General features: G+C 44.7%; 1 protein-coding gene across 6 annotated transcripts in view; it reads right to left on the bottom strand.

The window, feature by feature from the left end:
* Positions 1–12,526, bottom strand: part of PPP6R2 (protein phosphatase 6 regulatory subunit 2) — a 50,002-nt gene extending 37,476 nt beyond the window's left edge. For 3 of the 6 annotated variants that reach the window (XM_040490469.1, XM_040490467.1, XM_040490466.1), the window contains exon 1: positions 432–658. In XM_040490469.1, coding sequence (XP_040346403.1) covers positions 432–658 — 227 coding nt within the window. Of the gene's footprint in view, positions 1–431; positions 675–12,403 lie in introns of those variants that run through there. The other 3 variants (XM_040490468.1, XM_040490465.1, XM_040490470.1) reach the window with 2 other exon arrangements.
* Positions 12,527–14,353: the final 1,827 nt, after the last annotated feature.

Consider the following 14,353-nt stretch of genomic DNA (forward strand, 5'->3'; position numbering starts at 1 on the left):
TGGCCTATTTCCTCTGATCCCAAGTCCCCGTGGTCGAGCAGTCAGATGCCACCCACCCCTCCTGACAGGCCATCTCACCAGGCTGGGACCTACTTCCCACCAGTGTGCAGTCCCATCTGCTTCTTTGTCATGGGGTCAGTCTTCCCTCAACACGTGTGCACTCAAGATACTCAGAACACAGCATAACTCCGCACAACTCACGATGAGAAATCACACACACAGAGATTCAGAAATCTCAAACCCCACAAAAACAGACCCCACGGGGAGTGGCCTCCTTCCTTCTCAGATGGGGTAAATGTTTAAAGTGGGCTTTTTTGTCAGAAGCCCTGGCTCTGGCTGTCCCTGTCCTCAAATGCTGCCCACCAGCTCCCTGCCTGCCCTCCCTGCAGCCCTGCCCAGCTCTGGGCCCCCGTCAGAGCCTCGGTACATACTTGAAGCGGACCTTCTCCTCCATGTCCAGAGGTGGGTCCTGTGTGATGAGGCTCACCAGCTCCTCCATACACTGCTGCCTGCAGAGGAAGCCAAGCAGCTTCTGGTTCTGAGCCTTGCACTCCTGTAGGACGTCATCTTCGTCCAGTAACTCGCGCAACGTCACGTCCTCCTTATCCAGCAGCTTGTCGACATGGGACGTGGTGTTCAAGTCAAACTTCCAGAACATGGTGACGGCCACGAAGCTGCAAGCAAAGATTTGAGGGTCACTTCCCCCAAGCGGTGCGAATCCGCCCTCGGAAAGTCTACACCAAAGCCCAACGAGTCCGTCCCTGGCACGAGCCAGGGCTGGAGGGTGCTCTCCCCAGGAGCTGCCCTCAACACATCTCCCCGGGTCCAGCTGCAAAGCCGGCAAGAGCTCCCCAGCTCCCAGCGCCGAGCCTGTGCCTTCTCTGGCTTCCCTCTCGCTGGCTCACCTTCCCTGCTCTCCTTTCCCACCCAATGCTGGACGTACCTTCCGTGCTCTTACTCTCTGCCTCCACTCCCTGAGGCCAGCACATCCCATGTCTCCCATGAGTCAGCACTGGGGATGCCCCTCCACCCTAAGAAGGTTAGCAACTCTACAGCCCACCTCCTCAGGGTCCCACCCCTGCCTGTGTGAACACCAGGCATCTCTCCCCAGTTGCATACATTTTTAATTTCCTGTACATCACGTTTGCCACCTTAAAAAACCTCTCTGGCTAGGAACAGGCCGCCCCTCCCAGGACCAGCCAATTCTTAAAGACAGCAAGGGGCCCAAGCCAGAGCATCACGGTGATCTACTCCACCCAGAGCAACTACTCCTCTCTGGGCCCACACATCCCAGGAGACAATCTTCCTCTGCCTGCGTTATCCCACAGCCAGGGGCCAGGCAACTAGGGACCACCCCTACAGCTTAGAGCCCACCAAAATAATTCAAACTAGCTGATCCTAAGCTGTTCATCCTGCCATGCCTTATCTTTCCTGTGGAAACCCCAATAAAGGTCATGGCTTAAGTGTTCCCCGACTCCTGTCTTAGACCTCCCGACCCCCCTGGGGTTTCCCCATGTGGCTCTGGGTGAGGCCCACACCTCCTATCTCCAGGACTGGACGTATAACAAACTTAGTTTTCCTGAGCCTCCCCTGTGTCTCCTCTCCTGCCCATGCCTGACTCACCATCTCACAAAAGAACACCAGACATCTGGCAGACCTCAACCTAAGCAAGTCAAACTCCTGACAGCTCACTTTGCTTGACCCTCAGCAGCTCTGCTGTCCCCCAGCCAGGCCCCCCCTTTCACCACCCATCCCACCAAATGACCCAGTCTTATCCTTGAAGCCACAAGCTCCCTCACATCCACACCCCTGACACTAGGCCCCACACCACAGCCACCTGAGGAATCCCTATGGACCCCGCTATCCCTCTGCGTCACACACCACCCACCCTCTCCAGGCTCTTGCTGTCTTTGCCTGGACAACACAAGGTTTGTCCTGCTCAGTGAGTGTCATAGGGCAGGCTCTGAGGGCCTAGGCTGGTTTGCAACAAAGTTTTCACTGTTTGATACAAAATGAAAAACATAAAGCCTGTTATGTTTAACAAAGTTAAACCTGTATTTTGAGATTATGAAATCTCTTCTTCAATGTTACATCGATTGTTTGCAAAATTATGGTAACGGGAGATGGGATTTATCTTCTCTAGTATCTTTAATCAGAAGAATAAAAGACCTCACACAACGTAGAAGCTGCAATTTGTGTGTGTGAAGCCCACTGCCCTAGGAGCAGGCTCCACCACATCCAGCCAGCCCCCTTTCCTTCCTTTGCAGCCTCTTGCCTTTGCTACATCCAACTCACTTTTTCAAAACACAGACACTTTCAAGTTCCTCTCAACTCAGCCGCAAAACCTCTGCTGCCCATATGCCTGCCACTCACCAGGCTGCACTTTACAGCATTCCTCCAGGCCCTCTGGCACTTCCTGCTTTCTCCCTAACCCTACCCTTGCCACAAGGACGTTGTCTTTCTTCCCACACAAACTACACTTTCCTACCTTTATCCTTCTGCACATGCTCTTGTGCTCAGTCCCTCCTACGCCAATGTCCCGCTCACCTGCCAGAACGAGCTAAGCAACAGCACAGCCTGGGCTTCCCTCTGGCCAGCGCCTGCACTGTCCGCGGGGCCTGTGACTTGCAGCGCAAGCGACTCCACAGTCTGACACTACACTTAGTTTCCTCCTGGGTCCTAAGATCTTCCTATTTCTGTTGTGAGGAATGTAGATGGATATTTGTGGGTGGAAGCAATATACCCTGTGAGAGCAGAAATAATTACCAGTAGTTTCAGGATAACAAGGCTGTCTCTCCTAAATGCCCTGCAGAACGACTCAAACACTTGAATAACATACAATCCAAGGAAAGAGAGGAACCACAGGGAGACTCCCGCCCTGCCAAGGTTTTCTTCCAAAGAGGGGCAACTAGAGACGGCTTCTGTGCAACCCGCTTTCAGCCACAGAGTGGGTGAGTGGCTGGGTGGATCACATGATCCCATCAACAAAGGAACAAGTTTTTCAAGCAGGATCCTAAAAAAGGACAGGATTAATACAAAAGAAGACAAAAAGATGAAGACAAAGAAGAATAAGAAATAATAAGCAACAAAATCAAACAGGACAAATGGAAATAAAATGGCAAGACAGCACAGCACACATAAACTTAACCATGTCAATGAGTGCGTTAAATGCAAATGAATAATTTCAATTAAAGACAGAAATAGGGGTGCCTGGGTGGCTGTCTGTTAAGCGTCCAACTCTTGGTCTCAGCTCAGGTCATGATCTCATGGTTCATGAGTTCAAGTCCTGCCGTCGGGCTCCGTGCTGACAGTGCGGAGCCTGCTTGGGATTCTCTTTCTTCCTCTCTCTCTGCACCTCCCCCACTCAAGTGCTCTGTCTGTCTGTCTCTCTCTCTTGCTCTATTAAATAAATAACCTTAAAAGATGTTTAAAAAAAAGAAATAGATAAGATTTTAAAAAACAAGAACTGTATTCGGGGTATTAAAAGCTTACTTTAAATATAAAGATACATGGGGCGCCTGGGTGGCTCAGTCGGTTAAGCGTCCAACTTCGGCTCAGGTCATAATCTCCCAGCCCGTGAGTTCGAGTTCCGCGTCGGGCCCTGTGCTGACAGCTCAGAGCCTGGAGCCTGCTTCACATTCTGTGTCTCCCTCTCTCTGCCCCTCCCCTGCTCACGCTCTGCCTCTCTCACTCTCAAAAATGAATGTTAAAAAAAATTTTTTTTTTTTATTTTTTGCAAATCGTATTATCTAATAAATGACTTTTATCTAGAATATATAAAAAACTTAGGGGACCTGAGTGACTCAGTCTTAAGTATCCAACTTGGGCTCTGGACATGATCTCACAGTTCAGGAGTTTGACCCCCACATCAGGCTCACTGCTGTCAGCTCAGAGCCTGCTTCAGATCCTTTGTCCTGCTTGCTCTCTGTCCTCCCCCATTTCCCCACTTGTGCTCTGTCTCTCAAAAATAAGTAAACATTAAAATAAAAAAGTTCACAGTACTGAGTAGATGCTCAGGGAAGGAGAAGGAGGAGAAGGAGGAGAAGGAGGAGGAGGAGAAGTAGTAGTAGTAGTAGTAGTAGTAGTAGTTATGGGGCACCTGGGTGGCTCAGTCGGTTAAGCGCCCGACTTTGGCTCAGGTCATAATCTCATAGCTCATGAGTTCAAGCCCCACGTCACGCTCTGTGCCGACAGCTCAGCGCCTGAAGCCTGCTTGAGATTCTGTGTCTCCCTCTCTCGTTGCCCCTCTCCTGCTCACGTTCTCTCTTTCTCTCTCAAAAATACATAAACGTTAAAAATGGGTTATTAAAAAACAGTTAGACAAGAACATTAGAAAAGGAAAAAGAACAGATAAATATAATAACCCGAATCCATGAAATAGGACATTTTAATAGTGAGATTAACTAAAAACTGATTCTTTGAAAAAATAAGTAATTACTTAAGTACTCTCACTCCTCACCTGCAGGACTGGCCAGGTCATTAGCAGAGCTGGCGGCACAGGAGGCAAAAGCCTCACACACTCCCGACAGGAGAGAAGACAGGCGGCTGCTGTGGGGCGCTCACCCAGCGATCCCACTCCTACCTACACATCCCAAAGGAGCGGCAGGACCCCACACAAGGATGAGGTGGCAGAGAAGGAAGAAACTGGGGAGTCACACACAGGGACTGAGAATTAGAGGGACACACGACAGCATGGATTCCTAAAAGGATGGTGCTATACGAGAAAACATAAGAAACAAATCAGGTCCATAATGCAATCCACCCCTTTAATTTAAACTGCACGCAAGGGGCGCCTGGGTGGCGCAGTCGGTTAAGCGACCGACTTCAGCCAGGTCACGATCTCTCGGTCCGGGAGTTCGAGCCCCGCGTCAGGCTCTGGGCTGATGGCTCCGAGCCAGGAGCCTGTTTCCGATTCTGTGTCTCCCTCTCTCTCTGCCCCTCCCCCGTTCATGCTATGTCTCTCTCTGTCCCAAAAATAAATAAACGTTAAAAAAAAAATAAACTGCACGCAATAATAAAAATTTTTAAAAAGACCCCCCCCAAAAAAAAGTAAAATAAAATATATGCACACCCCACAACAACATGCATTCCTAGGAACACAGACACAGAACAGGGTATCCAATGAACACGTCACAACGACTGCTTGTAGGGAGAGACGGAGATTGAAGGAAAAAAACAGCCGAGGGAGCCAGGCCACCTGGACCCGGAGCGCACCCCCAAAAAAGGGAGAGAGGGACTGAGAATGTCATGCTTCCGTGAACCCTGCAGAGCATCCCCTGCCCCCCGCAGCAGTTGCAGGGTTCTCTCTCACAGAGTCCACAGGCGGGTAGGGATGCTCAGTGTTCCCCAGCAACCAGGAGCCACAGAGGTCCCAGGTCAAATCTGCACCTCATCACTGTTCCTACATGGCTGGGGATTTTACTTGTTTTCTTGTATTTTTAACTTGTTTTGGGAGATCTCACACATGCCTAACTATAGCGAGAGCAGTACAATGGTCCTCCTGTGCCTCTCTCTCAGCCTCAACACAGATCCACTCAAGCTCACTTGCTCTTATCCAGACTGCCTCTTAACCCTGCCCCCTTAGAGGTTCCCCAGACATCACCATGTCACTACCCAGGCTACTGAGATATCTCTCCAGTATTATTAACTCTGTCATTAAGTCCTTCCAGGTATCTAGGAGCTCCCCTTCATGGAGCGGTTGGCTTGTTTTTTCCACATGAGGGCACAGGCAGTGTCTCGCCAGCAGGTCCACTCACAGAGGCACTGAGGTGCCCACTGCACTATCCCCCACTGATGAAAGGGGTCATCAATGGCACTCTGTGTGAAGCCAGCACAGCAAACACAGGAGTCTGCACACAACAGTCCACGGACCACAGGTCCCCCTGTGGGTGGGACAGGTCATACATCTTATGCATTCCATCACAGACTACAAACAGAACAATCTGTACAACCAATAAAACCAAAACTAAACCAAAATCATATTACCCACTTGCTCATAATTTATAATTTGAAATAACAAACTAATTCAACATCCACTTGTTTACTTCTAAATTATAAAACAGAAAGTTTAGTAAGGTTATCTACCCTGTAAGAAGAGTAAGACATTCAAGGGCTTCTGAGAACTCACCCCATTTAAGAAATCAAGTGTACCAAGTCACCTATTCCCTGAACCAAGCACAAGGGACCTGTCTGAAAAGCTGGCCCAGCTCCATAGTTCCAAAACATTGGGCTTTTGCGGGCAGGTAAATTTTTTTTCTTTTAATTTAGAAAAACAAAGGGGGGGGGTTCTGGGGGCTCAGTCAGTTGAGCATCTGACTCGATTTTGGTTCAGGTCACAATCTTGCAGTTTGTGGGTTGGCTCTGCACTGACAGCGTTTAGGATTCTCTTTCTCTCTCTGCCCCCCCCCCCGGGCTCCCCCACTCCCACAGAATGGATAGACAGACAGAAGAAAGAAAGAAAGAAAGAAAGAAAGAAAGAAAGAAAGAAAGAAAGAAAGAAAGAAAGAAAGAAAGAAAAGAAAAGACAAGAAAAGAAAACCAACAAAGGGTTGCCAACTTTTCAACTTGGTCAAACAAGGAGGGAGGGAAGAGAGAGTGAAGACACAAAGGAAAAAACGAAAAGAAAGCAAAGGATAAATTATCATCCATAATTACCTTAATTGCAGGAAACAATGACTTTTTAAATATCGAAAAAAAAAAAAAAGGGAAGCCAAAATCTCAGTATTAAGGATAGCATTTCACTTCAAAAAAATAGTAACTTTTTTAAAGTTTATTTATTTGAGAGGGAGAACACAAGGTGGGGAGGAGCAGAGAGAGAGAATCCCAAGCAGGCTCCGCCCCGTCAGCACAGAGTCCAACATGGGGCTCAATCCCACAAACCATGAGATCATGACCTGAGCCAAAATCAAGAGTCGGATGCTTAACTGACTGAGCCAACAAGGTGCCCTTGATTCTGGAACTCTTACTCAGATTACAGTACATATGTGGCTTCCAAAGGTTTCTGGTATCCCAGCAATTGTGCACTACTCTGCACAGAGATGCTAGCATCTTGTCAGTTGGCACTTCCCTACATGGAAGGTCATAATTTTCCTTCCCTAGATGACTGAAAGACCCACCACTGACAGCATCTTTAGGACAAATAATTGGCTCATGAACTGGCTTGAGACGTCTCTGGTATTCACAAAGTATCAACACAGCCCAAGGGTCCCTGGCACACCCTGACAAGGCCCTGCACAGTCCATCTGCAATGTCAACCAAACTGTTACCAAAATCTTCTGGATGCTTATCCAACATTTAAACAAAAGGAACCTGAAATTCTTTATTTACTTTTACAGGTTAGCATAACCATCACACAGAAGGTAGATTCTAAAGAGAAATGTTGCCCATATGAACCTATATAGTTCCATGAACAGAGCTCTCCAGAAAAAGAACGTTCTGTGGTAGAAACTGTTCCTAAGAAAAACTAGAATCCAGAATGCACCCTGTACCCATCTGGCCACAAATCAATTGGGTTTTTGTTGTTGTTGTTTTAATTTATGATCAAAGCCCTGGCTCTGCTGTATGACCTGAGGCCAGTTATAAGACCTCTTATGCCTTGGATTCCACCCCTGTAGCCCAGGGATAATGAGCATCTCACAGAGCTACTGTGAGGGCTGACTCCAGAACAGTGGCTGGCACATTTTACCCTCATGGATTCTGACTGCAAAGAAGAGAAAGAAATAAATGAGGTCACCTTGCCACAGAGGACAGATTCACAGTGGCCAGAGAGGCACATGCCTCTCCCAACCCCACCTTCGGTGGCATCACACTGCCCACTTAAATCAGACATGATGGAAGTATTTGCACTATAGAAATCGACAAATGCTTCAAACAACAAGGTTTTTTTACTCTTCCAGAAAGCCAGTTGTTAAACATTTACCAATGTACCACTGGAATTCTGTTTGGCCTAAAAAAATGGCAATTCGAGTCCATGGAGAGCAGTAATTTTTGCTCAATCAACAAATGACACCATGTCTATAATGGACACACTGCACTGGAAGAAAGATCAAAAAAAGGGTCTGGGGCGCCTGGGTGGTTCATTGGCTAAGCAACCGACTCTTGATTTTGGCGCAGCTCATGATCTCACGGTTCGTAAGGTCGAGTCCCACATCAGGCTTTGCGCTGATAGTAAGGAACCTGCTTGGGATTTTCTCTTTCTCTCTCTCTCTCTCTCTCTCTCCCTCTCCCTCTCTCCCTCTCTCCCTCTCTCCCTCTCCCTCTCTCTCTCTGCCCCTCCCCTGCTTATGCTCTCTCTCGCTCTCTCTCAAAAATAAACAAACTTAAAAAACTTAAAAACTTAAAACTTAAGTTTAAAAAACCTAAAAACTTAAAAAAAAAAAAAGAGTCAATTCTAAAAAAGGGTTGGGGTTGGAGGAACAGATGAGCAAAAACAGAAAATCAGAAGAGAAGAAGGATGCCTGGGTGGCTCAGTTGGTTAAGCATCCCAACCCTTGATTGCAGCTCAGGTCATATCTCATGGTTCATGAGGTCAAGCCCCGGGCTGGGTTCTTTGCTGACACCACAGAGCCTGTTTAGGATTCTCTCTCTCCCTCTCTCTCCCTCTCTCTGCCCTTCCCCTGTTTGTTCTGTCTCTCTCCTCTCTCAAAATTAAATATTTTTTTTTAAAAGCGAAGAGAAGAAATAACCACAAAGGTAAATTAAAATGACTGTAGAAGAATAATTTACACAGATCTATGCAATGCATTCAAAGCGAGTTGCAGCCACCTGAGACTGTCAGAAACACACTGTGCCAGCCTGCCTCTTGGAACAGGGCCTGGGCTCCACAAGCTGAAGCTCAGAGGGGCTAACTGAGTGACCAGAGTGTGCACCTTGCCTTCTGTCCCAGCTCTTCTCTTCACTATATATAATTCAGTATGAAGCCTATACGTGAAATTCTTGACAGTGGATACTGCAATCCCAATTTCTAGAAGTTCTATTTGTTTTGTTTTTCAAATATTATAGACCACTTATTATACTTTCCTACAGATATTTTTATTTTTTTAAATACTTATTTAAAAATAAACAGCATGCTTGTGTTGAGAGTTTATTTCTGATAATTCCAAAAATGAAGTCTTGGAAGGCTTCAGATTTTGGGTTTTACTCATGGTGCCTTATTTCCTTGTGTGCTTGGTCAGTTTGGTCTGTGCACAAATCCACGTCCTTAAAAAATATCTATAGGGATTTTTTCACATCTTAGGATAAAGGTAACTTCCTCCACAGAGATTTTATGTTTGCTCCTGCAGGATGCCTGAAGGCATAAACCAAACCAGAAAATCTTAAACTAAATTTGTGCTTGATTTCCCTGAACTACAGGTAATGTGAACCTAGGTTATAAACCCTCACAAAGGCTAACCCATAGCTGCAAGCATTCCCCCCCCCCTTTTTTCCTGCTGTGTTTAACAGTAAAAGACAACCAGGTGGTAGCAGGGAGGTATAGAGTGAGGTAGATCTGCTTCTAGTTCACTCTTGCTCTGAGGATAGAGCCTTCAGAACCCCTCTCACACGGGGAGAGTCTCCTTTGGGCTCTCCACCTTGAGAAGACTGTGGATCTTAACTCCTACTCTTCCTACCCTACAAGACCTCTGAAATCAAAGTCCCACTTTGTCCAGATCAGCAAATGCCCTCGGAGCAAAGGCAGACCCTCTAGTGCTTAAATCATCTGGGTTCTTACTTTCTGGTTTTGGTCTAGAACTTCTTTGTTATATTCTCACTTGTTTGTTTTTGTTTTTTCAATCCAACGCTTGTAGTTGTTTTCCAAAAGGTAGGGGGTGGGAGGTTAGAAGGTAGTCCAAATGAACTAGCTCAACATTTATCAAAAACATTAGGGATGCCTGGGTAGCCCAGTTGGTTGAGATCCAACTTCAGCTCAGGTCAGTCTCAAAGTTCATGAGTTTGAGCTCCTCGTCAGGCTCGCTACTGTCAACGCAGAGCCTGCTTTGGATCCTCGGTCTCCCTCTCTTTCTGCCCCTCCCGTGCATGCTCGCTCGCTCTCTCTCTCAAAAATAAGTAAAATATTTTTTATTTTTTATTTTTTTATTTTATTTATTTATTTATTTATTTTTAACGTTTATTTATTTTTTTGGGACAGAGAGAGACAGAGCATGAACGGGGGAGGGGCAGAGAGAGAGGGAGACACAGAATCAGAAACAGGGTCCAGGCTCTGAGCCATCAGCCCAGAGCCCGACGCGGGGCTCGAACTCACGGACCGCGAGATCGTGACCTGGCTGAAGTCGGACGCTTAACCGACTGCGCCACCCAGGCGCCCCAGTAAAATATTTTTTAAAAATTTATCAGTAACATTGTTGGGAGTTTTTACCAAATATACCTGATACACAATTCTATACTGAAATTTATATTCACTTAACACTTTGACAAACTATTCCTCTCTCTATTGGCTTCTACTCATGCTAATGTGACATCTGTTGTCAACCTAACAGATGTTCTTTTGTAGGAAATCTATCTTCTACCTACAGCTTAAGAGCTTTTTGTCTTTGTTGCTACATGATTTCAATATATAGGTGTGGGTTTCTTTTTGTTTATACCACTTGGTACATCGTGTGCTTCTAAATCTGTGGATTTATCTCTTATTAGTTTCTGAAAAGTCAAAGCTATTAATACTTTGAACAATGCCTCTCTTCCATTTTCCCAACCCTTCCATTCTGGGATTCCAACTACACATTTATGACACATTTTTATTCTATCCTCCGTCCTCTTATCCTCATTTTTCCATTCCCCATCTCTCAGTGCTGCTGGTAATTTCTTCAGACATATACTACAGTTCACAAATTCTGTCTTCAGCCACACTTAATCTGTTTAATCCACATACACTGAGTTTTTAATTTCAACATCATTTCCATTTCTGAAAGTTCCTCTCCGATCATTTTGCTACTTTGCTTTTCATTACTAATTTGTATTCTGTTTTGTATTACTTCAAACACTCTATACTGCATCCAGTTATTCAATCTGCAGGCCTTGGGGCATCTAATCATGCTAACTTCCTCCCAGGGGTGTGTGAGTTCTGACTATTAAGTTCAAGTTTGCTTAAATTTACTCCATAGAGGGGCACCTGGGTGGCTCAGTCGGTTGGGCAACCAACTTCACTCAGGTCACGATCTCACAGATCGTGAGTTCGAGCTCCGCATCAGGCTCTGTGCTGACAGCTCAGAGCCTGGAGTCTGCTTCAAATTCTGTGTCTCCCTCTCTCTCTGCCCTTCCCCCACTCACATTCTCTCTCTCTCTCTCTCTCCTTCAGGAGTAAATAAACATTAAAAAAAAAAAAAATTACTCTATAGAAATCCTGAGGGCCAACACTGAGTATGCCTTCTTCTGAAGAGGACTGGTTTTCTTCAATGAGGAACAAAAGACAGCTATCACAATGCTCATTGTTCATATTTTTTTTAGTTTTTTTTAATGTTTATTTATTTTCGAGAGAGAAAGAAGGAGAGCTTAGGGGAGTTAGGGGAGTGGCAGAGAGAGAGAGAGAGAGAGAGAGAGAGAGAGAGAGGGAGGGAGGGAGGGAGAGGAAGAGAGAGAGCGGGAGAGAGAAAGAGAGGAGACCCAGAATCTGAAAGAGGCTCCAGGCTCTGAGCTGTCAGCACAGAGCCCAACACGGGGCTCCAACGTGGGAACGGTGATATCATGACCTAGGCTGAAGTCAGATGTTTAACCTACTGAGCCACCCAGGTGCCCCTCATTGTTCCTTTTTAAAATTTTTTTCTCTATTGGCCTTTGGAAAGTTATCTCAGCTTTTAATGCACTGAAGCGCTCACAAGAAATCACATTTATTGTGGGGCACCTGAGTGGCTCAGCCGTTTAAGGGTCCAGATTTGGCTCAGGTCATGCTCTCACAGTTCATGAGTTTGAGCCCCATGTTGGGGTCTCTGCTCTCAGTGCAGAGTCCGCTTTGGATCCTCTGTCTCCCTCTCTCTCTGCCCCTTCTCCCCAAAAAGAAATTACATTTGTTGCAATTTACTCAGCATCTAACTGGATTGCAATGGTGAGCCTTTTGACAGCATCTTACACTGCAGGAAATCAAGTCCTCTCCTCAATTTTCATGTTGTAAGAGGAGTGTATGTTCTGGATGGCAACTGTGACAGTGTCTATGCCCTGTCTCATGTGTTCTCCCGAAGTGAGAATGTGCCTCACTACACACGACTCTCCCTGTTTTTTTTGTATTAGAGAGACTAAGTGACTTTTCCACAGCAGAGCAATTAAAACCAGACACAGAAGGATCAAAAACAACCAAAAGACAATAATTATACAACACCTTCTAGGCTAATTTTGCTGTCATCCATCTTTGAACTTCCACTTATACAGTATATTTACATAAATTACAAAAAAGAATTAAAAAGGAAAATTATCTTACCTTCTATGAAAACTTATGTTTGAATTCAAACAAAATATAAAAACATTTGGGTTTTTTTTCTTGGACTATATGCAACTCTAAGAAAGATTTTTTCATTCAGTAGAAGATTTATAATCTCTTCACCTGGAAAATAAGAAAAAAAAACTTATTTTAAGTTCTGCCTTTGTAAAGTTAACTTACCAAAACAGTAGAGGAAAGGAAAACAAAAATCAGAAATTTTATTTAGTATTCAAATTATCAGATTTTACGATTATTATTATCAAATTATTTTATGATTAAGGAACTAAAAATTCCCTTGTCTTTGCTCGTGTTAGAGAGAATGGAATTGATGATACAACCCATTCTACATCTGGATAACTAGTGCCATGGTTTGAATATCACTCCAAAGAATCCATATGAGAAGGATCTCAATGAAATTGTCCAGTTTCATAACTATACATTAATACCACCTCACTCTCCACCACTCCCCCATGGTTCTCTCTCTCTCTCTCAAAAAAAAAAGACACGGGGCGCCTGGGTGCCTCAGTTGGTTAAATGGCTGACCCTTGGCTTCGGTCAGGTCATGGTCTCAGGGTTCGTGGGTTTGAGGCCCACATTGGGCTCTGCACTGACACTGTGGAGCCTGCTTGCAATTCTCTCTCTCCCTCTCTCTGCCCTTCCCCTGTTCACACTCTCTGTCTTTCAAAATAAATAAACTTGAAAAAAAAACTTTTTTTAAAAAGACAATAAAGTTGTGCTAAGCCACAAATCAGTGTTATCATCTTCTAGATAGGTAACTCTTTTTACATTTGGCACTTTAAATTATTAAGCTAAATAATTCAACATTGGCTTTTCAGCACTTTATACAGTTTTCAAAGTAAGAAAGTATTTCAGTAAGACTGACTTTAGGCCTGTTTATTCTAAATTTGAACCAGTGTTTATTAGAATATATTTATATTTAACTGGGGGAGGGGGGTTGCCTATTTGCTATTGTTGTTTATTTAATTTTGTTTTCAACTTATGTAAAATATTTATATGGTTGCAAAGTAAAAAAGTATAAAGAGGTGTCCAGCTACACAGACCCAGTCACTGGAGAGGTATTGGCAGTTCCAACCCAGGCAGACAGAGCAGCACGAGGTACACAGCAAACATCCCAATAAGGCCCTGCCAGCAGAGTAAAAATTACAACCTGGAGCAAAGGCCGTAGTCAAACACAAAGTTCAAATCCAAAATACACTACTCAAAGAGTAAGGCCAAGCCTGACAGGATCAAAATGATCTTCCAATAACTTAACCATCTGCCAGAACAAAACTCAAGATCATAATCCAGATACCAATATATAAAAAAATTATTAGACATACAAAGCAGCAGAAAATGTAACTATAATTTTTTTTTTTTTTTTTTTTAATTAAAAAGCAGCTAGGAGGCACCTGGTTGGCTCAGTTGGTTAAGTGTCTGACTCTTGATTTTGGCTCAGATTAGGATCTTACTCATGGTTCATGGGATCGAGCCCCACATTGGATGTAGAGATTACTTAAAAGTAAAATCTTAAGAAGTTTTTTTTCTCATACTACCCAAAGCAATCTACATATTTAATACAATCCCTATTAAAAAAACACTAGCATTCTTCACAGAGCTAGAACAAACGATCCTAAACTTTGTATGGAACCACAAAAGACCCCGAATAGCCAAAGCAATCTTGAAAAAGAAAACCAGGAGGTGCCTGAGTAGCTCAGTTGGTTGAGTGTCCAACTTCGGCTCAGGTCATGAATTCGCGGTTCACGCGTTCAAGCCTCGCATTGGGCTCTGTGCTGACAGCTCAGAGCCTGGAGCCCACTTCAGATTCTGTGTCTCCCTCTCTCTCTGTACCCCTCCCACCCCCAAAAAATAAATAAACATTAAAATTTAAAAGAAAGAAAGAAAGAAAGAAAGAAAGAAAGAAAGAAAGAAAGAAAGAAAGAAAGAAAGAAA

Source organism: Herpailurus yagouaroundi, unplaced genomic scaffold (genome assembly GCF_014898765.1).
Source record: "Herpailurus yagouaroundi ecotype Mexico unplaced genomic scaffold, PumYag 182, whole genome shotgun sequence".
Lineage (NCBI taxonomy): Eukaryota > Metazoa > Chordata > Mammalia > Carnivora > Felidae > Herpailurus > Herpailurus yagouaroundi.